This window comes from Fusarium fujikuroi, chromosome FFUJ_chr01, assembly GCF_900079805.1.
Source record: "Fusarium fujikuroi IMI 58289 draft genome, chromosome FFUJ_chr01".
Classification (NCBI taxonomy): Eukaryota; Fungi; Ascomycota; class Sordariomycetes; order Hypocreales; family Nectriaceae; genus Fusarium; species Fusarium fujikuroi.
Genome location: NC_036622.1, coordinates 5571988 through 5599324, shown reverse-complemented (window position 1 = coordinate 5599324; position 27337 = coordinate 5571988). Strand labels below are relative to the sequence as shown.

The window sequence follows — 27337 nt, the reverse complement described above, 5'->3', positions numbered from 1 at the left end:
ATCCCTTTCAACCGTCATATCATTGGACCCATGCAAACCGTTCTAGCCTTGCGTTGGTTCTTGTTGTGTTTGCTGTCCTTCCGCCACTGAAGGTTCAGGAACTGCCGGGGCATCGATGGCAGGAGTCTCAACAATAGGAGGCTCAACAGCAGGCTCCTCAGTCTTCACCTCTTCAGTCTTAACTTCCTCGGTGACCATGGGCTCATCAACTGGTTCGACTGGTGCCTCAGGTATCAATGCTGATTCAGGAGGAACATCAGCCGCCGGCTCTGTGACTGGTTCCGGAACGGGGTCTGCAAGTGTTTCCGCAGGATGCTCAGTAGTAGATTCAGGAGCAGCCTCAGTGATAGGGTCTGCAGCAGTTTCAGAAGCAGATTCAGCAGTAGGCTCAGCGATTAGCTCGGACATGTGCTCAGAGACGGGTTCAGCAATTGGCTCGATAACAGCCTCTGCAGGCACATCTGCAGGCACCTCGGCAACAGGCTCTGGCACCGATTCAGGTGCAGGTGTAGGTGCAGGTTCAGCTGATGCCTTCTGCTTCATACTCTCGATCTCTGCATGCTGCTCATCAAGTTTGTCCATCAAACTGGAAAGCAAATTAGGCGATTCCTCACGAAGAACTTCTTCAACTGCAGGAGGAGCAGACTCTTCCTTGATTTCAGGTTGAGCTGGGGTAGGCTCCTTAGTTTCTTCTGGGGCAGGCTCTTGGACAGGCTCTTCCATGGTGGTATCTTGCACAGTGGTTTCAGCGGGCGGCTCAGGCGGGGGATCAACAACTGATGGAGCCACTGCTGGGACATCTGTGACATCAGAGATAGGAGCAGTGATAGAGGCTGAATCATCAGGTTTGATGCTGTCCTCTGTCAACCCAGTCTCAGTTGTTATCAAAGGTGGCTGCTGTGAGGCTGCCTCCTCGCCAGCCTGGATATCTGTTGAAGGCTTGACTTCACTACCGGGGCCAGAAGCACCAGGCTCACCAGAGCTTCCAGGAGGCGTGGTTGCAATATTGCCAACCTCTTCAGGTGGAGGAGGTAATAGTGCTTCGCTGTCGGTCGGCTCCAGCATGGGAACATCGCGATCAGTCGCAACCTCAGGGGCCTCCCCGACAATGGTAGACGGAGGCTCGGCTATGGTCGAATCCGCAGGTTCAACTGCAGATGCGACCGCCAGTTGTGGTCCTGGCCCGAACGGAGCGTCTATGGCCGCCTTCAAGAGCTGTTCCTCCGCTGAACTATGGGGTTCATCATCCTTGGTTGGTGGCTCAAGCGATGCCTGTGCGAGGTTTTCCTCAGTCAGTTCAGGCTCCGCGGGCTTTTCATCTCCCGCAAAAGGGGCATCTATCGCTGCCTTCAACAATTGCTCCTGATCCACCTCCTTGGTAGGCGAAGGCATAACCACGTTCTTAAGGGGGCTGCCTTCGAGTCTGGATCCACCAGGTGTGAGAGTAGTTGGAGGTGCCAGATCCATAGGGTTCGGTGGTACAGGCACGGGCGCAGATGAGTCGGTTTGCATCAAAGCATCAGGCTCGTTGTTTTCAACAGGAGCTGGGAGAGACGCGGGTGCTGGTTCTGGCGCAGGGGGTGGAACAGGCGCTGCTTCGGTAGCTGTCGTGGGAGCCGCGTCTGTCATCTCGTGATCTTTTGTCTTGTTGTTTTCACCATTTGCTTGACTCTCCGCAGCTGGTGTTGCCTCTCCCTCTTCGCCCTCGTCGCCTTCGTCATCATCCCCATCTTCATCGTCATCGTCGTCATCTGCATCGGGCATTGAACTATCCTGATTGGCAGAGTCTTCACGTTCCTGTTTGATAGCCTATTAAAAATTAGCGATGGAGAACAGCGCATCCAAAAGCTCCAACGTACAGCTTCTGCAGGGTTCTCGGGCTTCATTGGAACAGCGGGCACAACACCATCTGCTCCAGCGACAGGCGCCGGCGCAGGAGCACTAGCATCAGGAAGAGGGTTTTTGATCTTCTTCTTTCCTCGGCCAGGACCAGCCTTGGCCTTTCTCTTAGGTGGTGGTGGCCTTCGTCGATTGGGAACAGGCGTCGTCGCAAGTGGTTCAGAGCCAGCAACAGGCGCTTGTTCAATCCGTGTTGAAACTATTTCGCCCTGAACTTGTTGACCGTCAGATAGCGTGACCTCTTCTGTATATGGATTTCCGGCAGCGTCAATTCTCCTGACAGTTGCCCTTGTAACCGTCGGTCCTTGAACCTTCTCTTCCACCGTTCGACTGGCAATCGTCACGGTGTTCTTCTGTCGTTTCGCGAGATGTGATGTACCAGATGTATCGATATTACGAGGCAACTGCTTCCATACTTTCACGCTGAAACCTCGAGCGCTTGTATCCTCTTCCTTCTTCTCTGGCTTCTCAGGAGCTGCATCGGCATCAACCTCTTCCTCCTCAGTTGGCGCAGGTCTTTTATATAGTCTTCCGGATCGCGCGGCCGCCAGAAGTTCCTGGCTGTGGGCTGGCAGTAGATGCGAGTCTTTCGGCATGCCGTGAGGTAAATCGATCGACCAGATATCATTCTGCTGAGTCTGTTCCTGCTGTTGCGGCGGCGCAACTTTTATCCATTCTTGTCGCCATTGTCGCACGGGAAGACCTTGGGCTAATTAGCAGGCGTCGCAGCGCGCGATCGGTCATTTCGTACCTTCGAAGTCATCGTGCTCGGCATATCCTGATCTGTTGGCGCGTCGCGTCTATACTAATTAGTCGATGGTTGCACAAGGGAAGCAGTGATTCACTCACTCCTGGCGCCATCGCGGCTGACTTATTGCGGCGACTCTTATGATACTATAGCGATGATATGAAGCTTTATTTTAACGTCGATTGGATTGCCCTGTGGTCTCGTAATAATATTGCCTTGGTTTACGAGGCTGAGTCGCGAGTCGCGATGGGCTGTCGAATGTTGTTAGTTGGCCAATTGAAATTGGTGAGGCCCGCTGACGTAATCTAACATCGAAAAGAATTGAAGATGATGGCCACTGGCTGGGGTATAACCTCAAACAAGGATACGACCCAATATATAGTACTGCTTGGTCGAGGCAGCAATTTCACCTTTGAGGCAGAAAGACCTTATATGATCTTTACTTCTGGAATAATGGCCTGCTATAGGGGCTCATTGTTTTAGGTCTTTAGAGAAAAGTCAAAAGCTCAATATGACGGCCTTATACGAGGCCGACGACAGAGGGGGGAAAATTATAAATAAAATAAAAATAATGGCAAATGCATTAAGCTAGGGAGACGAAAGGATGTTAATTGACACACACTCCGTTGGTACCGTTCGTTTCGAAGCAAGATCTCAGCAGATGGTGCTACCAAAGCCCTGGTTTTAAAACGTCTAGAAACCAAGAGCATTTGGCACAGAAACCAAATATTCAGAGCCAAATATAATCAGAATTGAGATTCGCCATCTAGTATTCGAGCCGCACTGCCCATTCTCCAGTACCTCGAGACACCCCCGGGGCTCGGTGACGCCTTTGAACCTTTGTGGTATCCGATACATATACATTTATCCCCGTAACCATGCTACTGTACACACGAGTTGTCTCTTTTATCCTTTATCCAGTCGTTTCGAGATCGTTATGGTCAAATCGTTTAGTCGTAACTGCGTCAATTGTCAGTGATGAATGGTGGCGATAGCAGCTTTTTACATACCCCTGCTCCTTCTGCCTCAAAATCTCTTGATTGTTGCCCGTCTGCTTGCCCTGGTGCGGATATCAGTATGCTAGATATGTGATCTCAATGGACCTGACTTACCGAGATTCCACCCTCAACAACTAACCGGTCGAGTTGGTAGAACTGGCTGATGACTGTTTGGCGCTAATTTCTGTCAGCACTTCCCCCTCCTAGTAGCATCGTTGCCACGCACCTTCAAGCTCTGAAGCTCCTTGATCCCATGCTGCACCAACTCCTGCACCTTCCGGCTATCCTGCTCGCCCTGATGCTCCCGGAAAGCATCTCTCGTCCGTCGCTTCGCATACTCTCGGAAGTTGTACGCAGCGAACTGCGAGCCTTGCCGTAATAATTGGCGGTACTGGTTAAAATTCCCATCAGCAATTGTCGATATCAAGACTGCACCACCGATCTCTGCAAATTTCGGCGGCCGCAATGAGGGGCAGGACTCACGAGTGATCGGACTTGTTGCGGCATATCGCCTTTGAGTGTACCGACGACAGACATTTGGTGTATGTTGTAGGTTGGGGAAATCGACTAGATTGAAGATTCGCGACGGCTTAGAAAGTATCCGATGATGCAAGCATTTGACGCTGCGAGCTCGGTGTTAGTCGGCGCGGAGAAATTTGCCGCTCCGGCCGGTCTTTCCTTCGCCATAATTCGTACTGTATTGAGCCGGCATTTATCGGAGTCGAGCACAGTGCTCAAAGAGCCATTGCTCTTCGGCATCATGCTCCGTGGATATCGGTGTATTATCAATCATTACGACGTGCAATTATGATAGAGCTATTGGCAAATCTACAAGCAAATGGCCTGGGTAGATGTCACCTTTGCGAGTGATATACTTACCGGAGAACACTGTTCATGGTTACGTATGTCGACTCCGGTATATTTATCAACATATAGGAGTACATATAAAGGAAATAATCAAAATCTAGGGTGCTTCTCTGCTACCCTAGAGTATTGGAATTTTACTCGACTTTTGAAAGCATGCGGCATGGGTCACTGTTTCCTGCACGAGTGAAACAATTAGTTTGGCCCCTATGTGTCCAGTAAGCAATATCAACTGAGGCTGAACTATCACTCAATGAATTCCTTGTGAATGGAGCGAACTTGGAGCATGACTTCAAGTCTACTTCATCTAACACTGACATGGCATACCCACTCTAACCACTGGAGCTACTCAGAACCTCGCCCAACTCATAAAAGCAAAGTTATTCGTGCAAAATCATATCATTCCGACTCATACTTCACTAATGCCTCACCGTAACTACTCCTATCCTTCGCATCCAATCCTTACGGGCATATCCGCCACCTGTCTTAAACCCTGAAGCTGAAAACACTTCTCCTTGCAGCGGGTTCTTGATCATGACCGAAAACAACTGCAAGCAATGGGCTAGAACATAGAATACAAGCATGGAAACAAAACCGCAGTGATGATCTCTTCTCTCGCGCGTGTTGTCTCGGGCTTAACTAGGAGCCGTTCCTGTCGGATGGACTATTCTGCGTCGTGGCGGTCGGGAGGTACGATAACAAGACATATGCAAGGGAACAAGAATGAACTAATATCAAAAGCATCACCAGTTGCATGTAACGAAAAAGTTTCAATTTTGATGATGATAATGTTATGATCAATCAGAAAACCTCAGCTGGGTCAGTATCGGGTAGTGTCATTTCCCCAGCAAATACGACTGCAAGTCCCTCCCGATATGGTCAAGTTTATTTAAACGACGAGCCCGTTTATCGTATCTGGGTGAACGATTCTACCTAGTGAAGTGGCAGATGTTACACTCGCAGAGAGTATCGGAACCCCTTGCATGAGAAATCAGGACTAGCGCCCACAGCATTTATCATCTGCATTAGAGAATCCCTTGCATCAAGCAAGAAACGAAACTGCAATGCAGCCACACTTTGCTGCAAGAACTTTTTCACTGAGATGCACGTTACTCCGAACCGGTGAGATGCAACTCCAGGTGCGGGTTATGGCAGCCACCACGAATTCACTCCCCAAACAAGGACGTAAAAAGTCGAGAATGCTTCTCCCAGAGAATGTGAGTTGTGACACATGTGCAACCTGCTGTACGCTTTGACATATTTCTCAGGAGGACCGAGTTGGAAGGAGAAGAGTGAACGAGGCCAGCAACCTGAGTTGTACAACTTGTAACATAGGACATGCTAGAGCGTTGAGGCTGAGAAAAGAGACGGGAAGCAACATGAACTAATCCAGAACGAGGTTCGACTGTGGATGGTTTATGCGTGCTCTCAGGAGATTACACATTAGAGTATTTGGGAAGCTAAATGTTGTAAGGGTGTGCGCTTGCGGCAGATGTCTAACTAATCGGATCTTGGAGCAGGTTGCAGCTGTTTATGATGGCCCGGAACTGTGCGTCCTGTCTAGCAAGTTCGTCATCTTGTTGGGTATCTGGTGGACTTGTTACAGATGAAATTGCTGCCTCAAGAGTTTCCGATGGGATCCCACTCGTCTCAAGCAGCTGATTGAGCTTTGTATGCTCCCCCAGATCCGTGGTAAGCTGGGCCGTAAAGTTGTACCGCTTTAGGCTCTGGTTCGGTTTCACAATGGATATCGCCTTTGTTGGTTGCTCAGTTGATAGCGGAGGTATGAAACACAGGTTGGTGACAGAAGCATTTAGATTCGCAACGTCTGTAGAATGGCCGTTTTCGGCCAGACTCCACCGTAGAATCTTGCCCTTGGTGTGTCCGGACAATATCGAAGTGCCGTCATATGTCAGAGCAAGGCATGATGGCTGTCCAACTTCTGGATCCGAAACAGCAAGCGGGGTGTTGATTTGCACGACAATAGACGGTAGCTCTGTGCTGCGGGAACCAAGCAACGGCTTGTCGCCACCGAACAGCTCGACAAGGTAAACAGCACCGGCCTCAGAAGACACGAAGAGTGCCCTGGCACTTGGGTCCAGACGGGCGCAGAGAGGGAAGGATGGGAAGAGCAGTGTACGGAGAAGCTGGCCAGTCTGGTAGTTCCAGATGATGCATGTCTTGTCCTTACTGGCAGACACGCATATGCTGGTTTCCGGGTTGGTACCAGGACCGACAGTTAGACTTGTGATGGCACCACGATGATTGGAGAGCGTTAGATCAGGCTCTTGTTCCGACTGAGCATCGAGCTCCAGAAGTCGTGATATTGACCAAACGTTAATGTTTGAGTCATCAGAACCGGACAGGATGTGATATGGCGTCACGGCCAAGCAAGAAACGGCTTGAACATGGCAAGGTGGTGTTGACACTAGCCGGCCTGTGCACGTCTATATCACTTGTCAGTATTCACATTCGAAAATAGCATCACGCGGATACGGTAGCACTCGCATCGGCGTGAGTGAGACTGAACTAACCTCCCAGAGAAATAGTCTGCCCTCGGTAGAGCCCACGACTAACACTTGGCCAGCAAGGGCCAAGCTGCGGATCCTCTCAGGGAACGGCACGAGAGCCTCCTGGTTGCCGCGTATACGCGAGTAGACGTGGACATGTGCCTTCTGGTCTTGTGCCGCAAAAATATGAGACTCACTGACGGCTAGGCCGTTGACAGGGGTGGAACTCTTCTTGAAAGATGCCTTGATGGTGTGGGATGGTGTAAGGGAGTGAGAGTAGATGCCGACATCCTTGGAAATGGCTGTGTTGGCAGCGAGAGGAGGACCGCAGATGGTCGAAACGAACTCCTGGGTCAGCATTGTCTTTGACTGCCGTTGAAGAATGTCTTTTTCGGATTTAATGAGATAGTTTTCACCAAGAGCTCACTGCTGGGCTTTCAACTAAGGAATGTTTGTAGGCCCAAAGTCGTGGTAATGGTTGCTAGAAAGCGCCCGAGAAGTTGGGATCAGCCAATTCACAAAGACAGTTGGTCCTAAATCCCGCAATTGACCATGCGTTCGGGAGACTGGAAGTGTTGTAGAACAAGCAAACAAAGATGGTGCTTGTGGTGGTGTAGACTGAAGCGAAATAGGTAGCGAGCAAAACCAACAGGCACTTATAACTGCGCCTAAAAATCTAGGTGGTGTTGAGTAGCTGACCAATCAGAGCTCGTCTTTCACTTTTTTTCAATGGCTTTTTTTCTCTTCGTATTGTGAAGGGTCCAGGTTGGTCCAGGTCAAGTTCTAGGTCTAGGAACTTTTCAAGATGAGACTAAGACGAGACAAGACGAGATCTATTGAAGGAGATCTACTGTCTCTGAAAATGCCGAAACAAAATTGCTGGGATCGTTGCAGAAAGAAGAAACTTTTCTTTGTGTTTGTTTGCTCAGTCGAAGCACAAGCTTTGACCCTTTCTTTTCGTCTGTAGCCGCAAAGTTTTGATTGCTTTTTTGGTGGATCCCGTCCGTTCTCTTTGCGCCAAATGCAGCCGCGGGCGGTGAGCGCCTGATTTTGTAGGTTAGCGCGGTGGACAGTGCACGAGTCCCCTAGAAATGTCACTACGTATCCATAATTCAGGTACCATCAGCGATTGATAGATCCAATTCCCCGGCTTCAGCTTGAATATTGGCAATATTCGCCGTAGCTTAAGTTGATTTCGATTAGAGATGTATTGAATTGTTGCTATCGAGGCTAGATCAAAGCCAGTTCACGAGCAGTCAGAACTATTGACTATAGTTGAGCTCCACTGTCTCAGCTGCAATCCAATACGGAGTAACTTACAGCTGTTCCCTCTGAATCTGCACTGAAGCCCTGGAAGACGGTCCCTACCTGCTTCAAACTTAATTGCTTTTTGCTTCTCGCATCATCATCGACCATCCAGTCTCTCCCTCAATGATTGACATCACTCCCTTGCTTCATGTGCTCCACTCTAATTATATGTCTTGCCGACCGTTAGTTATACAGAGAATGGTCCTCTTTTCTTGTTCTTGCTTCTCTTCCTCTCATTGAGAGTTAGCCTGTGGACACTATCGCATACCAGACTAAGCCCATTGTCAACCGGGTGATGATTTCAGGTTTGATCATCAAATTGACATCAGCAACAGCTCGATAGAGCCACATTTACCTCATTCGATCTCCTGCATGAGAACGCATGGCCTAGGCTTGAAAGTGATATCACTTCTCGCCCAACTTATCTCATCTCGTCACCTTTCGCTTCCAGCACGTGCAGACGATAACCATGTGGTGACCGATAAGCGTAACGCACACACGCATGCCTGACCCAGTTCTAATGATCTCCCTTACATCTGCGGACCAGGGACCCTCTCACACTACCCTGTCTTGCCCTGTCCTGTCAAGTCTGTCATAATCTGATCCTGGCCGGCTTGGGTTCTCCGCATCTCCATCCTTCCCCTGGCTATTTCTCATTATCGTCTCCCTGCTTACAGATCCGAGTCCTCCCCGGCGGAATCGCTTATAGATGACAGCTCAGAGGAAGAGCTCTGCTCTATCTTGACCATTTTGGGGTCGAGACCTGACAATGGGGATCAGAGTTTAGCTTGCATACCAGTCTTACGTTTCAGCCACGGTGCCATCACAACAATGCTGCTAAACTGGCCAAGGTGCTTACTGCCTGACTATGATCACGTCCGGTGATGCTTTGCGATCGGAGGAAGCAGATCGTTGATTATTCCCGGATCACGCACCAGCACTAACTCACCCGCCTGGAGGATCTAACCATCTCACTGACGCAAAACTGTCTATCCCATGGCGTGGACGAGTTCAGTCCCCAGCCGCTATTTACGCCCTTGTTGATAATGTCTTGGCACACTGGAACACCATGTCCAGTGCTGCACTGCTTGCTTACTGGTCTCGACGCTAAGTGGAATTCAGTTGTCTTTCCTTACTGATGGCAGCTTCAAGTCAAAGTTCTGTCTTGGCGGCGATTCAGCTTCCCCGGCCTTGCATGGTTGCCGTTCGCGGACAGTAGCTCGCGGCATTTTCCCGCTTGAGCTTTTTGTGAGAGCCGTAGGCATGTTCGCGTTCTCCAAGTGGAGATGTGATGTGATATGTAGACATGTCACAGCAGATTCCAGCAGCCTGCATCCCGAGATGGAGGTAACAGTGCTCATAGGCAACACAGACAACCCCCTTCCTGTCCTCCCTTGCGCTTCTGCCTTGATATCTTCGCCCAAGGATCAGCATCTTCCAAACCTTGAGGTCGAAAAGAGTCAAGGCCCATTAGAGCCCGCGGCGCTTGGTGATGGTCTATACGAACCTGTCTTGGTCTGTCTTGATTTGTTTTGCTTTTTCGCGGCGCGACCATTGCCTCCCCGACGACGCCACTCAGATTCCCACCTCATTCCTGGCGTCAGGGCGTGGCCGTTAGTTACATTCATCTCTTCCGCTACCAGTGCCAGTGCCAACGCCAGTCCCGATGCCAGTATCACGTCCTTGGTTACCTGGCCTGTGCTATGTGCAACTGCAACAGACCCCGCCCGTCCATTCTTTGACTTACCCTCTGCAGCCCAATTTCTTGCTTCCATCCCATGGTTGTCGACGTTTACATACAGTACGTACTTGTACCTGGTCTCGTCGATCTAACGGACTAATAAGCCCCTGCCTCCCTCGATCGACGGTGTCTTGCCTTGCATGTCCACTTCTGGCCACTCTTATATCCACTATTCCCTGATGACTTGCGATTAAGTTCCAGTCCGAGTCAAATCATATAAGTCTCGTTGTGCCCTTTGAGATCGCCCTCCTCTAGATGTCAAGGCAGTGAATCACGTTGATTCGTGGTCTGTTCTCGTTGTTGGGTCTTGTTCGTCCCTGCACCAGCCTCCATGTCTGTGCTCGCTCCTAGGATTCCAGTGGCTATATACTTGTACAGACAAGATCCAAATTCACGCGACGCTTCACCTTCGCCTTCGGCATCATCTACTCCTTCGAAAAGACGTTCAGTCTCGAGTATGACAGGCTTGCTACCGCTTGCCTTACCAGCTTCCCGCTCAGAGACACCAAGCATTCTCGACGAAGAAGTCATTGACGACATGATGGATTGTTTTCCTGAGGTGCTCGCCAGAGATCTGGAAAGATCGAGCTCAGTGTTCATGGCGAAGAACATGACTGCTGGTATGCCATCCGCTCCTGTGTGGTTTGCAGAGGACCAGGTCAATCGTGGTATAATGGGACCCAGTCGAATTATTACCTCTCCATACCAATCCGGATCCGTGCGAGTACAGAATTTAGGGTCGATAGAAGAGCGTAAGTCCATGGTGTCTTTTCTTGAACACCGTGGGCACGATACCGATGAAATCGAATCTGACGAGGAGTCCGAATCATCAGAATCCTCTGAAGCCATTGAGGTGCCTTCTATCAAGCTACGCGAGCAATCCATTGTCACAACAGCGACATCCCTCACATCAGCCAGTGGAAACCCGCCATCGCCCAAGGATCTTTTATCACCTACGCGAGGACAAGAATACAGCTGGATTGATATTGACTCTGACTCTGACGATGATGATGATGAGCTTGAGCCTCAAGTCCGGGAACAGTTGGCCACGCCAAAAGAGACAGCTGCTTTATCACCACGACCTCCTACACCCCCAAACACCGAGCCTACATTTGATATCACTGTCATGATGGAGGCGCCCAGACCTCGGCTTCACGGAGCCTGCTCTTGCATTGACGAGTCTCCCAAACAAAGCAAACACAAAAGGCAATTCTCAGTAAAATCTATGGACGCGCCAACTATCCCCCCCAGAAAAACATCCCTCACAAGTGCGACAGATCCATTGGACACAACTCCTCGGATTATAATACCCAGCTTTGATTCGCGGATAGGCCCGGACAGTCAAGGTTACACCAAGCAGTCACCCTCTTACACCCAGCGCTTTCGCGACGAGACTGACAACAACACAATTCTTCTCAAATCAGACTTTGGATCAATTGAGCTAGAAATCGAGGACCAAGACACATTCATGGATAAATATCCACCTCCCCCACCACTGTCACGACCTGACACAGTTTATATCGAACAAACTCCACCTCCATCACCACTACCTACTGTCGAATCTTGGCTAGCCGACTCCAATCCTCCATGTCTTCCTCAAATTCCCGTTGATGACTTGGCAAAGGCCGTGCCACTGCCACCTGATATTATCGAAACACTACGAGTCTCAATTGCTTGCTTCCCGGAAACAATGCTCTTGTCATCTAGTTTGACCACAGAAACAATCCGCACCTACTCAAAGAAAGTTCGGCAACCTTCAGTCGACGCTTGGTCTGAGCCAGCCAACGACTCATCGACACTGCACCCGCGAAAGTCAATCTGGAAGAAGGTTGTCTCACATGGTCGCGACTCAGCTAGCACCAGACGTCAGCGGTTACACTCGTATGATAGCAACACACATTCGGGCGCCGCCGCATCTCCAGTACCCTGGGCCTCGCTGCGACATGTGTTTTCTGGCTGCTCAGATTACATCTGTGATGCCTTGTATGCGCACATCGTCGCCTACAACTACGTTTCACGGGTTCCCCGCAACCAGCCATCAGGACAGCGAGCGTCGAACCCCGACTCGAAACAGCAGGGTGAGAACATCCCCAAGAAGGCTGCATCGCTTCTAGGCCTAGGCACACCTCAGGTCAACCCCTCACCTAGTGTTGGTCGGTTCGCCAAGAAGCTCAGTGCTCCCCTGACAGTCATGGGATTCGGCAAGGAGGAAACATCTACAGCAACTGTCCAAGACAATGCGACACGAAACATTGAATCAGGCCTTCTTCGCTGTATCTCTAGGCTAGTGGCTACAGCCAGGATGATCTCTGAAGGAGGTGCTGGGGAGGAGAGACTAATGGACACGGAGCCGCCACAGGAGGTTGATATGATTTTTGTGAGGAGTATATGTGAGATCGTCAGGCTATCGGAGGAGACATCATGAAGCCTGGCCGTTGAAGCAGCACAAACCTCCGGGGCATTGACCCAAAGCGCTCTTTTCAGCAGCCTTTTTTTATGTTCATATATGGGAGTGGTGTTAATGGTTGTATACCCTGATTGACAGGTTGGGACTTTTTCCTTGGCCTGTGAACCAACGAACTCGAGATAATGCAGTCACGTCGACTCTGAATTGAAACATTACACTACAAATCTTACTTAGTACTCCTCTGCTATTGTCAGCCAAGTGACGTCTGACTGTTTCAGCCCTTCCACCAACACTTTCCCAGAAACCCATTCCCCCGTCTAACGTTGCACCGAGTCCATGGATACTGCTCGCCAAGACCGTCATCCCAGACCAAGGGATAAGAGGCTTGAAGCTATCGAGGACAACAAACTTGGGGAATAATGAGGCTTTCGAACTACCAACAAACCACTCTAACATTTTTAAGGTTCCCCGTACGGGCGCTGGTCCCTGATATATCTGAAGGGGGAGTTTATTCAGGCTGAGCTATGGCGTTTTAGATCGTAGAGCCAGATGGTTCCCGGGACTAATAGTCCTACTAGGGGGAGCTATAGCGGACTACTATCTTAGCTCGGATCGAAAAAAAAAAGGTCAAGGTAGTATTTCATCGTCTCGGGTCCGAGGCTTGCCGTGATTTGTAATGTGTCATGAGACGACGCCAAGAGATCTAGGGATTTGCTGTGTGTGCGACACATGCCTCGAGGAAGTAGGTATTTGTGTTTATTGTCGGAGATGTATTCTGTCTCCTCTAAAACACGGACTATGACCAATTCACCGAATAGACAGCCAAGGGTCCTTTGTCGTCGCCAAAAAGCTCATCGTGCCACTTCACAGCGTGATCTGGCTTCTGACACACGGCGTCCCAGTCTATAAGCGTAAAGTTTGGCTCCTTGAGAGAAAACACACGGGGTTTGCGCAGCTTATCTTCTTGCGGCGATTTATACACGATCTTATCTCCACCGAGATTGATCTTTGCGAGAGTTTGAGACGAAGGCGCTTGTTGGAGACGTTGGGTGATGAGATGGCGGAGGTGAGGATAGTACCACATCTTGTGCCACCAATTCTTGAGTCTGAAGCCTTTAAGCCCGTTTATGTAGGCGTTGTGATGGATTGCTATTGGTGTTGTGCCGAAGAAGAAGTCTGTGTAGAGCGGGATCGTACCCCAGTTTGTAGAAGAGAGCAGTTTGTCTTTAATGTTGCTTAGCTCGGATGGTATACCGTGAATGCGGATATCCCCTGGAACACCGGCCTTTTGGGACTCTTCGCGTATATTGGTCTCGTTTGAAAGATTGACGAAGTATCCGTCTTCTTCGGACGAACATGTTGGTGGTGCCGTGGTGAAGTTGTAGTCTAGACCGATACCGAACTCGAATCGTTTCCCAAGGAGGGCGGCATCTGCGATACCACCCACTGTGCGATCGAGTGAGCTTCTGTCGTTGAAAGCAGCAGAGCCATTCCACGAAGATCCAACATGTCTCATCCACTCGCGCCAAATCTCCTGGTCTCCGATAACCTCACCAATAAGCGCCTGGTCACTCCAAAGCTGACGGCCTTTCATGGCCACTGTATCAATTTTCTGTTTTGATCTTTTCAGAGCATCTCTCAATCCTCCCATAGAACCCATGATAAGACCGCTGTTCACACATCGTGGCCGGACCCTTTTGTATTTGCGCGCTGGATCAAAAGACCATGGGACTTTATCTGTGTCTTGTCCATACATGTCCTTCGGCATGGGGGATTCGGGCCAGTGCTCATAGTGAGGATCCGATCCTGAATATGCATCGGGAAAACAATCTTTTGCTGTAGTGACGATTATGTCTTGTCGAGGTGGTGATACAGGAAAGTCAGTGCCGATACCAAGATCTTTCCACTGTTTGCGTATCCTTGCATCTGCTTCACTGTTGAGACGATGATATCGTTCTAGCAAAACAGAAGGTGGAAGTTGAAACCACATATCATACGCATCTACCAACACCGCTACATCATCCTCTCCTACGTCGTCGCTTTCCGATTCAAGGAGTGTTTCGATAGCTGTGAGGAGACTTTCGAGCTTGGCGATGTGACTACCTGCAAAGTGCCATGCAGGTCGATTGTATTCGCGCTTCCAGTTCAGGAGAATGGGCATGGGATAACCCATCGCAACGGCGGACATTATGGTTTTGCAGAGGTTGATGTGCGGTGAGTCTGCGGGCAGGAAGAGACGCATGCGACGGGATGTGCCTGGTTTGGAGGATCGGTGAGGGACTGCGAGAGCTTTGAGATCTTTGACGGTGAGAGTGGATGAGCCATGATGACCGGGAAGAGTGTGGTTCAGTGGTTGAGAAAGCTGATGTTGTTAGTTGAGTTGGTGATGATGAAATTTGGCCGACTTGCAAGTCCCGTATAAAATATCCAAGAGACAAGGATGAATGTGAGGGTGACGACTATCCACCTGAAGCTCTTTAGGTATCGTGGGATGAACCATGATGGCTTCAGCTGAGCTAGAACAGGTCGAGCTGACTGGGCAGATGGAAACGATGCATCTTCAGGGTGAGCATTTGGAGCTCTTCTCATCATGGAGGACGAGCGATGTGATATTGAAGACGAGGTCATTGCAGATCGCCTTGATCATGTTGATGGGAGTGCTACAATCATCTTGAGTAGATATGAAATACCAAGAGACCCTTGTGATCCATGATCATCATCTTGTCCTTCATCTCCTCATGAGACTGTAGTTTTATCTATCATGACTCTAGCCTCTGTAATCCATCATGAACCCACTATTCACCGCTGATCTTTAGCGTTGAAACAATACGCTACAGCCAATCACTTGGCATCGTGCCCTTGAAAACAGCCCCACGTGGCCCAACAAGAGGTTCTACATCAGCTTCCTCTTCCATCCAATCTCTGTACGTCATTTTACGCTAGTGATGAATTGATTCGTAACAAGATGCTCTATAACGTCCCCCACCTAAAGACCGGCCACCCCTACAGACTAGCCACCTTAGCCAAAACACCAAAAACCTAATATTATAATTAATTAATAAATTATTATAACACTATATTTTTTATATTAAATAAAACTTCAGTTAGTAAATATTTATATAGAAATTAATATAAAGATCCTTAAGTTTTAATTTCTTAATTTTATTTATTATTTTTTTTAGTTATAAAGTTTTTTATATCTATTTATAAGCTTTCTTTATTACTAGAATCTTTATAAACTCTATATTTAAGTTATAAATAACTTTTTTATATTATTTTAATTAATTTTCTTTATTTTTTTACTATAAAATACTTATTTCTCTATTTTATTACTTAATATTAAAGTTATAATAGTTTAATTAACTGCTAATCTTCTTAAAAAGCAGCCTAATAGTTAGATTTTATATTATAGAAGCTAGGATTTAGCCTAAAGCTTACTAAAGCTATATAGATAAATAAGGAGTCTTTAAGAGACTTAAATCTTACTTTTTTATCGGTAAATTTACTATAATAGCAGGAAAAAGTATCTCTATAACTATTAGGTTTATTAGGACCTTTACTAGGTTTATAGGCCACAGTCTAGTAGCTTTAAAGCTAGTAATTATATTAGACTTTATAATAGCTTCTCTCTAAGCCTTATTATAAGTATATAGAAATATAATTTTATTAATATAACTATTATTAAAGATAGAAGTAAGATCTAAAAGAAGATAATAATATGCCCTCTTTAGAGAACTAAAAACTGTAATATCTAGTAGCTAAAGGATATAAAAAATATAAATAGAAAGAAATAATAGATATATATTATTATTATAATATTTTTAGAGGAAATCTTCTATAATATAACTTCTATAGCTATTAAGAATAAAAAGTTAGGGTTTATTTTTCTTTTTAGGCTATATTAATAGAATAAAGACTTTTTTTAATTAAATTAATGCTAATTTATTGCTTATCTAGCCTTTATTACTATATATAAATTTTTAGTCTTTTAGGAAGTCTAAATTCTTAAGGAAATATTATTATTAAACTATTTTTCTCTTAAAAATAATTATAGGTCTTAAGACCTTTTTAATTACTAAAATATACTTAAGAATTATAATCTAGGTATAAAAACCAAACTAATAAATAAGTACTAACTTCTTTAACTAATAACTAAAGAATAAACTGTTTATTTCTATTCCTTTTATTATTTTAACTTTATTAATATTATATCTATTCCCCTACTTAATTAAGTGTATTGCTAGTATTATAAAGAGTATAAAGAATGCCTTTATTAGTTTAAAAGAAACTCTATAATATTAATTAAAGTTAATTTTCTTACCTTTTAATATCTTAATATTAGGATTTTATCCTAAAAAGCCCTATAACTAGTTCTTTTTAATGCCTTTTAGGAAGCTATTATAGATAGTAATTTTACTGGTAAACTTTTTAATTTACTAATATAATATAGGGCATTCTAGATTAACTTAAATAATAATCTAGTCTTAAAAACTCTTTTTTTAAGTATTAAAAAGCTTTTAATAAGATTTTTAGGCTTCTTTTAGTATTATACTTTCTTTAATCTAACCTTAAAGTATAGAACGGTTAATACTATAAGCTTTAGCTACTTTATTTACTGATATACTATTTATAACTATCTAAAGTGCAACGCTTATATCTTTTTTAGTAAAAGAAGGCATTCTAAATTAATTAGTATTAGTTTAAAATTAATTAGAATTAAATTAATAGAGTTATAACTGTTTAAAGTATATATAAATTAGGTGGCTGGGTTAAGAATGAGGTGGCCAGTCTGTAGGGGTGGCCGGTCTTTAGGTAGGGGACGTTAATTCCTATCAAGGTAAGGAAGGTATTCTTTTAGAGTCATGGCCTCTCGTATTTATCCGCGCGGTGTTTTGGGCTCCGTAAACCGTATTCGGCCAGAGCAGAGGGTTAAATAAATAAGCTTACATTGCATTTATTGACTTCAGGCTGCGTAAAGTATTGGTTGATTTGTTCTTTGTTGAAAAGCCTCTTTTCTTGATTCACTTCCTTTTTTTAGTCTGACTCTTTCATGGAGGATTTGAGGTGATGGAGTTTACCATGGATGCTCAGAAGAGCTCGAGCTTGAGTGTTACGATGCTAACGTACCTCGGATTTGCGATTCTCGGTAATTTTTACTACCTCATCGGATGTCTTCACATGAAGCCTCGACTGACCACTCACTCTCAGGCCTCGTGAATGCGATTGTGCCCTTCATCGTGCACTCAGCAAACTATCTCATCATTCCGTATCCGCGATGGATCGTTCTTCTCATCGAGACTCTTCCAGCTTTGGCGACGAAACTGCTAATGCCCCATGTTCTTCATCGTGTTCCCTACTGGATGCGTCCTCTCACTATTGGAGCAGGCTGGATCATAGTGGCTATCGTCACAAACGTCACGCCGCCTAATATTGCACCGCCACTTCGAATCTTGACATCAGTTCTGGCATCGATATCTGCTGCTGCAATGGAAATTTCGTTCCTGGGAATGTTGCGGTATTACGGCCGTGTTGGACTCGCAGGATGGGGCGCTGGCGTTGGAGCCGGGGCTGTGTTTTGCGCAATCCTACCATTTGTCTTGACTGTTTGGTTGGAGTCCTTCTTACGGGACTTTATTGACTGTATTTATGCACTTACAGGTGCCATGCTCGTTGCATTCTTTGTCGTCCTCCCAGGAGCACCTGTCAACTATCCCCACGCGCAACAGGAAGCGTCAAAGGTGGATGTCGAGGATGCTTCTCTGCTATTCCAGGATCCTGTTGAGCAGCTCTCACGTATGCTCAGCACAAGAAACCGACTCAACCTTACTAAAGCCTTGATTCGACCATTCATATGGCCTTTGTTTGGCGCATTTGCAGTGCAGGCTTTGGCATACCCAGGCATAGCTCGAGCCTTGCCTCTTCCTACATCGTATACGTCGTTCTTCTCTTACTTCACCACCTACAGCCTTGCTTTCCAGCTCGGAAACTTTATCTCACGAACACACACGCTTCTCCTCCGACCCACTAGTACCAAGGCCGCTCTTGCAATCATTGGGGCTTCCACATTCATCTTGCTCGCCAACTCGATCTTTCTGGTCTTCTCAGCAGAGGTCCTTGTCGGATCACTGGCTTTCGGTGCCGGTCTTGGCGGAGGAGCAGTGTATATGACTATTTTCGACCGAGTATTGCAAGAAACATCCTTCGAGTCAGGAATCAACTTGGAGTTTGGTCTTCAGGTAGTGGGTGTTGGCGAAACTGCTGGTGTTATTGTTGGTGGGTTGCTGGGCGTGATGCTCGAGACTCTTATGTGTGGAGGCACGTTTACAACCACAAAAAGATGGTGCCATACAAGTCATTGATGAGTAGAGTTATAGGTAACCACGGCCTGGATAGTAAGATTTATGATTAAATGAACAATTAAATTCCATCAAGAAGATTGCACTCGGCTTACAGCCATCACGACCTATCTAGGGTTCAATAGGCTAGGAATATATCCATTCAATAACGTATGCATATTCTATAATCTCAAAAACTATGTTCACTACTTTGATAGAATTTCTTGGCATATACTGTTCGTTTCGTTCAAGTAGAGCATCCTTGAACCTCATTCGTCAGATTCACCTATACCCATGAGGGGACTAGCCATAAGCACAGCCACCTCACTATGTCCCAGGCTTCAGCTTCAACATCAACTCTTATACCAGCTCATCAACCCTCTTCTCCTTACATGAAATCGAATTCACTTATCTCATGATAATATTTCACTGCCGTTGTTCTCCAACACAGCTGCTGTTACGCTCGTCAACTGGCATTCCTCGCCATCATGATGAAACGAAGGACTCACAACAAGTCTCGACACGGCTGTCGAAACTGCAAAAAGCGCCATGTTAAAGTACATACCCTCACCAAATCCCAGAATATGTCATTAATTCCTTCAGTGTGACGAAGGAGGTCCTCCCTGTACCAATTGTCTAGCCCGCAATCTAGAGGGCTGCTCATATCTCACCGAGCCACCAACCCAGCTCCCAGCAACAGAGACCAGACGCAGAATAGAACTTGAACTCATGCACCGCTGGACGTCGTCAAGCTACAAAAGTCTAGCCAGTATTCCGGAAGATAACCAATGGCTTCAAGAGGACATGGCTCGCTGGGCTCTCAAGCATGAGTATCTCCTACAGGGCATGTTTTCCTTCTCAGCTCTCGAAGTCGCGCTCTGTGGTGGTGCTGTAGTTGTTGAAGAAGACCATGACACTTATTATGCCAAGTTGGCCGTGGAGTACTACGATAAAGCAAGCCGTTCGTTCAGAGCACAGCTTGAGAACGTCAACTCTGAGAATGCCCAAAAGATCTTCATGTTCTCATTCCTTGCTGTTGCTGTAAACATGGCTCTCGGCCAATGCAGTGCCTTTGAAGAGCTTCACGAGGGTGTTTTGGAACGCATGGTTACATTGTGGGAGCTTCTCATGGGAAATGCCTCTATCGCCAATCAGCACTTCGACGCTTTGATATCAGGAGCTTTATCACGATCTACAGAGGCTTTGATGCTGAGAACACAACTTCAGACTGAGACACCCACATCGTTGAGGAAAGAAACCGAGGAAGCTCTAGAGAGTCTAAGCACTATCATCAACAAAGCCTGCGAAACACCTTCTGGTTCAGCTGCCAACGACCAGTTCGAAGCCAGCGTCCGAATCAACTCTTACCGCACCAGCTTCTCCGCCATACAAACATGCTTTGTTCAAGATTCCAAAGATGTCTTTAAAGGGATGGCCATAGGATTTCCAGCTCTTGCAGGACGAGGTTTTGGGTTAGCGCTCAAGAGCTCAGATCCTGTGGCTTTGCTTCTTATGGTCTTCTGGGGGGTGCAGCTTGACACATTGGGCAAGATCGCTTGGTGGGTTGGTACGTTTGGTAAGAAGATGGTGGACGAAGTCTCAGAGATGCTGTGGGAACCTGATCCTGAGTTTGAGGTTATGAATATGTCAGAGTGGCGAGAATGTATCACTTGGGCGAGGACAGAGGTTGGTCTGACACCCATCGTTGAGACTTCAGAGGAGCAATGATTCATGGCTGCATTTTTCATGTGTAGAACTATGCGGCGTGAGGTTTGGTTTTGTACTCACCACTTATTCAGCTTGTTTGTAGGCTACGCAGATACCCAACTCAGTTTAACATCGTTTTCTGTGATTGAGCGGCGTTCAGATCTAAACCAGCATTACAGCATAACCGACTGGTCTCAAATAATCCAAGCTTGCGCTGTTTCCCGTCTCTTTTCTGGTGCTTATGTGGCCCCTCCTTAATCAAATCGGCAATGTTTGCCTGGTATCTTAGTCTACTTTCCCCTTACTCTTTACCCCATCGCGAGGTTTCGTCGCCCTCCTTCCACTCGCGCTCAACATATCCAAGTTCCTTCTTGACCTTCTCGACAGTCTCCTTGTCACCTGTGTTCTTTCCAATGTTGTCACTATAACAAGTTAGTCGATGCTATTGCGAGCCTAGACACAGAGCACTCACCTGATTTTGACAGCTGGGCGGCCTGCCGCCGAGCTGATCTTGATAACAATGTTCAGAGGCACAGATTTGGTGCCAGTCTTGAGGTGCACAAAGTCGTTGGTAAGGTATGTTCCTACACCAAACGTTGGCTGAAAGCCAAGGTCCTCAGCAATTTTCTTGTATTCGAGACACCTCTCAATGTTCAATGAGTCAGAGAAGACAATGAGCTTCTTGTCGGTGATACCCTGCTTATCGTAAAACTCTCTCATCCACTTGGTGTACTCTGCAGGGTCGCCAGAATCTTGACGAATGCCAGCGAAGGTTTCCGCATATGTCTTCATGGTTCCGTCAGCCTTCTTAAAGGTCTCTGCTGGGAAGCCACCCTCAATAGGCTGCACAGGTTGAGTGAAGGCTCGCAGAAACTCTTGAGTTCCGAAAGTGTCGGTCAAAGCAATACCGAGCTTGTTGCCGAAACAAGCTACCCAATGTCGCAGTGCGACCTCGGTGGCTGACCTATAGTCACCGATGATAGCGGCAACACCCATGAACCACTCGTGAGCAACAGTTCCTACGGGGGGGATGTTGAAGCGCATAGCGAGATGGACGTTACTAGTTCCGGAGAGCTTGCCAGGGAATCCCTTCTTCTCAGCTTCCTTGGAAGCTTGCACCAATCCTCGGAATACAAGGGCCTGGGTGTGGTAGTCGCGACGTCTTCGTGTGCCAAATTCGGATGTGATGCATCCTGCCTCTAACAGCTTGAGTCCCTTCTCAAATGCCTGCTTTTCTTGGCCCTCGTAGTTCCAGTCTGTGTCCATGAACTTGAAGTATGCCTCGGATGTCAGAGCAAGCATAGGGATTTCGTAGAGGATCGTGTCAACCCAAGTGCCCTTAATCTGTATATCGACGTCGCCCACAATGGAGTCATCTCCAGTATCCTCGCCGACGGGAGTGAAGGTAGCGACAACTTGTTCTCGGGGGCTAAGGCGGAACTCCTTGAGGAAGTTGAGGTAGTCTTCAGAGAGGTAGTCGCAGTGCTTCTTGAGGAAAAGGTATTCGTCGGTAGAGAGAGAAATGTTTCCGAGCTCTGTCCATCAAGGTTAGTTCGAGATTTGGAGGTAAGGTCACCAAGACCGCGTTTCATACTTCGAATTTGCTCTTGGAGCCACTTGAAGGCAGTACGGGACAGCTTCTTGTCTGGAGTTCGGTTGGTATAGGCGTATGTCACAGGCACATCTTTGAAGAACTTGAAGACGGCACATTGCATCGTCAACTTGTATAGATCAGTGTCGAGGAAGGAGATGACGCCCTCCGGGAAGGGCGAGGAGCTGTTGAAATCCATGACGGGGTTTGTGGGTGTTGTTATGATGAGGTCGAACTCGGCGGAGATGTTCTTTCGTATTTATAGCTGGTGACTTATAGGGTTTGGAGACCAGAGTTCGGAGATGCGGAAGCAAATCGAGGAAATCGTGGGTAACGCGGCTCGGAAGAACGTGGATTAAGGACGAGAACGATACTGAAAAGACAGGACCATATACGACTTTTGTGTTGTCGGTTCGCTGTAGGTTATGACGTTTGCGAAGTTGTGAGGTTCCGTGGAAGTCATGAGACGAGGTCTAAAAACGACGGAAATGTGACGCATTCAGAAGAGATCTAGAATAGAATAGCACGAACGAACCCACAGAAGAAGGGAAGCAGAGGGGCACGCTCTGAGGGAAGGTGAGGGGTTGGTCGCGGCTGCCATAGTGGATTATGGAGGGGCACTAAGTGCGCTATGACCACACCTTATTTTTCTTTTCTTTCCAAAGAAAAAAATTTGGTCGAGTTCGCGAGGCTAGCATTCAATTTTCTTCCTGAACCGGATCCCTCTCTACGCCTGGCTACGCGGCGTCAGGTTAACGTCTCTATTTCTATTCGAGCAAAATCTTTGAGCCGACTCTCGTATCTGAGCGATTCGATACCTAATTACGAATTATCACGCGACCGAGGACTCTTTTCAGAGCCCAGAAACCGCCGTTGCAATGGATATCCATCGATGTCGATTCGTTCCATACAAACCTTCAGCCATTAACGCCATTGCCTTTTCACACCCCAAGACGCGCTCAGCAGTGCAGGCTAATCTTGCGCGACTTGCCATTGGACGAGCTAACGGCGACATCGAAATCTGGAACCCTACGGATGGCTCTTGGAACCAGGAGCTGATCATTCCAGGCGGTAAAGATCGAAGTGTTGATGGACTTGTCTGGGTCAACGAGCCTGACCAGGAGCTTGGCGAAGGGCGCATTGTCGCTGGGAAGTCCCGTCTTTTCAGCATAGGTTATACTTCCACAGTCACCGAATGGGATCTTGAGACAGGAAGGCCAAAGAGACATGCTAGCGGTCAACATGGTGATATCTGGTGCATGGCTGCTCAACCTACTGGATCCGACAAAGGTACACTCGGCGCCGATTCTCAAGATCCCACCAAGCTTATCGCTGGTACAATCGATGGCGAGCTTGTCATGTACTCCATCGAGGACGATGATCTGCGATTCCAGCGAGTTCTTGTGCGATCGCCTACCAAGAAGGCTCAGATGGTCAGCATCACCTTCCAGTCACGCAGGGTCGCCATCGTCGGCTGCTCCGATAGCACAATTCGAGCGTACGATATCACAAAGGGCCACATGCTGCGTAGGATGACACTGGGCTCTGATCTCGTTGGTGGCTCCAAAGACATCATTATCTGGTCTGTCAAATGTCTGCCAAACGGCAATATTGTCTCAGGCGATTCAACTGGCCAGGTTTGCATCTGGGATGGCAAGACATACACACAATCACAGCGCATTCAGAGCCACAAGCAAGATGTCTTGAGTCTTGCGATAAGTGCTGATGGCACATCCATCCTTAGCGGAGGCATGGACCGACGAACGATCCTGTACAAGCAGAACAATGGTGCTGGATCTCGGTGGGCCAAAGCTTGGGGCCGAAGGTACCACGACCACGATGTCAAGTCTATGGCGTCTTTTGAGAGTGGTAGAATCAGTGTTATTGTCTCAGGAGGTTAGACAAGCTCTCCCTGTCGTTAAACTCTTGCTAACTCGGTATAGGACCTGATGCTAACCCCGTGGTGGTTCCCCTAAAGGAGATGGGACGTGAAAACCACCGTATGATGCCCAGCTTGCCTCAACAGGCTCCTCTATTGAGTGCGCCCAAGGCTCGATTTGTTGTGAGTTGGTGGGACAGGGAGATTCACATCTGGCTTCTCCGAAAATCAGCCAACGACATGTTCAACAGCGCAGGCGATGAATTCGACATCAACCAGAACCGCAAACTTATCAAGACGATCGTCGTCAAGGGTGATTCGAATATTACTTCAGCAACTATCGATGATGAGGGTTCACTTCTCATTGTTGCTACTGCTGTCGACGTCAAGGCTTTCAGATTAGAACACCAAGATCCTATCAAGCCTTCAGACATCAAGGTCTCTTCTTCTGAGCTCCCTTCAAAGCTTGCAGGTGTGGGCGCCATTAAGGTTCAGCTCTCACCTAACGCACAATGGCTCTGCGCGATTCAGGAAGGCTCTCGCGTTGTCATGGCCGCACTCGACCCCGTCAGCCCCAGAACATCTCTCATCTTCTCACCGCGTGTACAAAGACTCACACGCTTACGACGAGAAATCCCGCACTATATTCTCAATGGAGGTCTTGGCAGTTACGACAGGACCATTACACAGGTCGCCTTCTCTCCAGACTCCAAGATGCTCGCTGCGTCTGACGTCGCGGGCTACATTGACACCTGGATTCTGAGTGATGGTGAGAAGACCAAGCCAGAAGATGACGCGTCCTCTTCAAGTGAGAGTGACTCTTCAGACGAAGAAGAGGAGCAGTCATCGCAGGGCGTTGAGAAGTGGGTTCGTAACCCCAGTGCTAAACTACTACCCAAACTTCATTCTGCAGCTACGGTTCTGTCCTTCTCAGCCGATGTTCCTCGGACCAAGATCTCTCCTAGAGCTTCGCCTGATGGAATAAATGGCTCATCCGATCATGTGGACGACTACACCCTTCTCGCCATTACCTCATCGTGGCACCTGCTTACCTTCCACCCTCTCCAAGGTTCTCTCACCCCCTGGTCTCGACGACATGCCCGAAAGGACCTACCCGCTCCCGTCCAGGATCTCCTCGACCTAGCCAAGGGTGTCTTCTGGCAAGGCTCTCGTGCTTGGATCTACGGCGTCTCTTTTCTCCTTATGCTCGACTTGGCTCAAGACCTTCCTAAGCCTCTCGATGGCGAGATTAGTGAATCCACTGCCCTAGGCAAGCAGAGCCTCAAGCGCAAGAGAACAGGACCCTCGACCGGAGCAGGAGGCAGAATGGAGGTAGGCGCCATTGCACCCTCACAAATTCGCAAACACACAGCTGGTCAGTGGGATGACATCGACATGGAGGATGCCCCCCGACCCGAGGACGCCAATAGCGACGATGAAGCGGATCAGCCTGAAGGTGAACTCGCCCAGCTACGGAACCGTCGTGAAGTGGGCAAAGATCTCGAAGCCGCCGAGACTGGCGGTGAACGCAAGAGCTGGTGGATGACTTTCAAGTACAGACCCATCTTCGGCGTCGTCCCTCTCAGCACCGCAAGCCAGCCTCTCGAGATTGCCTTGGTGGAGAGACCAACATGGGATGTGGACATGCCCGAGAGCTACTTCAGCGTTGACCAGTGGAGGAAGTAATGGAGTACGAAAAATGTAGATATACGGCGTGGGTGATAAGCTCATGGATCGTAGAGCCATGTTGAGCATAGTTGCAAGGATGATGGTTGTCAAAAGGGTCTGGACTCAAAGAGCATGGCCCTAGTTTGTAGGTTTGGATGTTTAAACTGGCTATGTAGACTAGCATACGGGCTATCGAATCAAAATTTTGGGATATCGGGTTTCTACTGCATACGTGTACCCATGTCTGGGTTGTGGCCATGAAAAGATTTTGTCCCTCAACGACATCACTCTTCGGGAGCTGCCGTATCATTGAAGGGTAGTGTATAGGGTTTGAGGTCCCTGCTCCCTTCGTCCAGTCTCTGTTTCAAAAGGCTGAACATGTCTCGCATATAGGAGGAGTGTTATGGATCAGACGAACTCATACCTGAATCATGTCACGAGAACAGTTACAAGATGAGAGTGACTTCTCGACTTACAAACTTGAATTCTAGACTTACACGACCAGAAGCAAGGGTCCGAATCAAGAAATGAGATCCCGCGGGTTTATACACTAGGCTGTTGCACAACTCACCGAAATCGTCCAAATATCATTAACGAGGACCCATTGCTCGCCCATTGAACGCGCGGCCTGGGCATCAGGAGGACCAAGACCGTTAGCCTGACCAATTCGAGCCTGTTGCCGGAATAGCCTCATGTAAGAGAGACCATGTCAAGCCTTTCAAGGCATGTGTAAGTGTCAAAGTGGGTGGAGGGATCCATCCGTGAAGTGGCAGACAGATGAGATGACAGGATCGTTTGCGACATGGTTCGGGAGGCTTCAATGCTGAAGTGTAGCCCAAGATCCCTGAATCCTCAACTTATGAGAAACCCACACGACTCATACTTCTGGTGAATCACTGGCTGCTTGATTGTAATTATGGGTAGTTCTCAAGGAATACGTATCGGCAACCGGTAATCCCCAGTCGTGGCTTCGTCATGCTTAAGTGTTGAGTTACCGAGAAGAGAAAGAACTTGGAAGCCACGTCAAATCTAATTTAATCCCAGGGAAGATCCGAGTGAGTTGTCAATGAGAGTGTCGAACAAACGATGAGTGATTGCTATCAAGAACGGCATCTAGACGTTGAAGCGGTTTGGCGACCAGCTTGGACCACAGTTGAGGTCATCCGGACGTCTATCTCAAGTCTCTATGAGAGCGTACGTAGCACAGACTTCCCGGTAGCGAAATCCTTAGCTTCGTAATCTGATCCGGCCGTTGACTTTGGCCACATCTCTTGATATGTCTCTTGTCCTCTTGGCAATGCTTATCAAACAAACCGTGTAAATCAATCTGCAAAATGAGAAAACCTACAAACATTCACAAAACACCGAAAGTGCTTCTGGGAAATTGTTGAATCAGGAGGTGGCAATTGAAGAAGATCGCGTTGCGTAGACTCTCTGATAGAGTTGAGATATTGGTGTTTGCATGTACGCAAGCAAGCCAAAGTCAAGATGACGCGGCCTTTGGCGGTGTCTTAGACCACACCCCCGGTCGTAAGCGCAACAAGATCGGCGGACCACAACTGAGAATGATTGGCTGTACATGACTGAGCCTGAAGATGCAACTCGATTGACGATTGGGTGTCTTTTTCGGGCGACAGTGTGACATTGCTAAAATTCGATGTGGGAAACGGTGAGTAGATCAT

The 27337-nt window shown here is 47.7% G+C and overlaps 9 protein-coding genes; 4 read left to right on the top strand and 5 right to left on the bottom strand.

Moving 5' to 3' along the window:
• Positions 1-42: 42 nt before the first annotated feature.
• On the bottom strand, positions 43-2760 carry FFUJ_00363 (related to apopolysialoglycoprotein; the record flags this gene model as incomplete). XM_023573377.1 has 4 exons in its annotated part: positions 43-1809; positions 1860-2602; positions 2651-2699; positions 2749-2760. 4 exons carry the CDS (start codon positions 2758-2760, stop codon positions 43-45), a joined length of 2571 nt encoding a protein of 856 aa, XP_023425544.1.
• Positions 2761-3597: 837 nt separating this feature from the next.
• Positions 3598-4182, bottom strand: FFUJ_00364 (probable ISD11 Iron-Sulfur protein biogenesis, Desulfurase-interacting protein; the record flags this gene model as incomplete). XM_023573376.1 has 5 exons in its annotated part: positions 3598-3607; positions 3658-3707; positions 3760-3822; positions 3872-4036; positions 4129-4182. The coding sequence occupies 5 exons, from the start codon at positions 4180-4182 to the stop codon at positions 3598-3600; spliced, it is 342 nt and encodes a 113-aa protein (XP_023425543.1).
• Positions 4183-6005: 1823 nt separating this feature from the next.
• On the bottom strand, positions 6006-7379 carry FFUJ_00365 (related to WD-repeat protein CRB3; the record flags this gene model as incomplete). XM_023573375.1 has 2 exons in its annotated part: positions 6006-6956; positions 7044-7379. The coding sequence occupies 2 exons, from the start codon at positions 7377-7379 to the stop codon at positions 6006-6008; spliced, it is 1287 nt and encodes a 428-aa protein (XP_023425108.1).
• A 3020-nt stretch (positions 7380-10399) lies between these two features.
• Positions 10400-12493, top strand: FFUJ_00366 (uncharacterized protein; the record flags this gene model as incomplete). The annotated part of the gene is made up of 1 exon (XM_023573374.1): positions 10400-12493. One exon carries the CDS (start codon positions 10400-10402, stop codon positions 12491-12493), a length of 2094 nt encoding a protein of 697 aa, XP_023425107.1.
• A 778-nt stretch (positions 12494-13271) lies between these two features.
• Positions 13272-14975, bottom strand: FFUJ_00367 (uncharacterized protein; the record flags this gene model as incomplete). XM_023573372.1 has 2 exons in its annotated part: positions 13272-14837; positions 14943-14975. The coding sequence occupies 2 exons, from the start codon at positions 14973-14975 to the stop codon at positions 13272-13274; spliced, it is 1599 nt and encodes a 532-aa protein (XP_023425106.1).
• Positions 14976-17643: 2668 nt separating this feature from the next.
• Positions 17644-18834, top strand: FFUJ_00368 (related to protein BTN1; the record flags this gene model as incomplete). The annotated part of the gene is made up of 1 exon (XM_023573371.1): positions 17644-18834. The coding sequence occupies one exon, from the start codon at positions 17644-17646 to the stop codon at positions 18832-18834; it is 1191 nt and encodes a 396-aa protein (XP_023425105.1).
• Positions 18835-19539: 705 nt separating this feature from the next.
• Positions 19540-20538, top strand: FFUJ_00369 (related to nicotinate phosphoribosyltransferase; the record flags this gene model as incomplete). Its single annotated transcript, XM_023573370.1, has 1 exon — positions 19540-20538. One exon carries the CDS (start codon positions 19540-19542, stop codon positions 20536-20538), a length of 999 nt encoding a protein of 332 aa, XP_023425104.1.
• A 280-nt stretch (positions 20539-20818) lies between these two features.
• FFUJ_00370 (related to nicotinate phosphoribosyltransferase) lies at positions 20819-22307 on the bottom strand (the record flags this gene model as incomplete). XM_023573369.1 has 3 exons in its annotated part: positions 20819-20939; positions 20990-22052; positions 22112-22307. The coding sequence occupies 3 exons, from the start codon at positions 22305-22307 to the stop codon at positions 20819-20821; spliced, it is 1380 nt and encodes a 459-aa protein (XP_023425103.1).
• Positions 22308-22986: 679 nt separating this feature from the next.
• Positions 22987-25673, top strand: FFUJ_00371 (related to UTP4-U3 snoRNP protein; the record flags this gene model as incomplete). XM_023573368.1 has 2 exons in its annotated part: positions 22987-24004; positions 24052-25673. The coding sequence occupies 2 exons, from the start codon at positions 22987-22989 to the stop codon at positions 25671-25673; spliced, it is 2640 nt and encodes an 879-aa protein (XP_023425102.1).
• Between the last annotated feature and the right edge of the window lie 1664 nt (positions 25674-27337).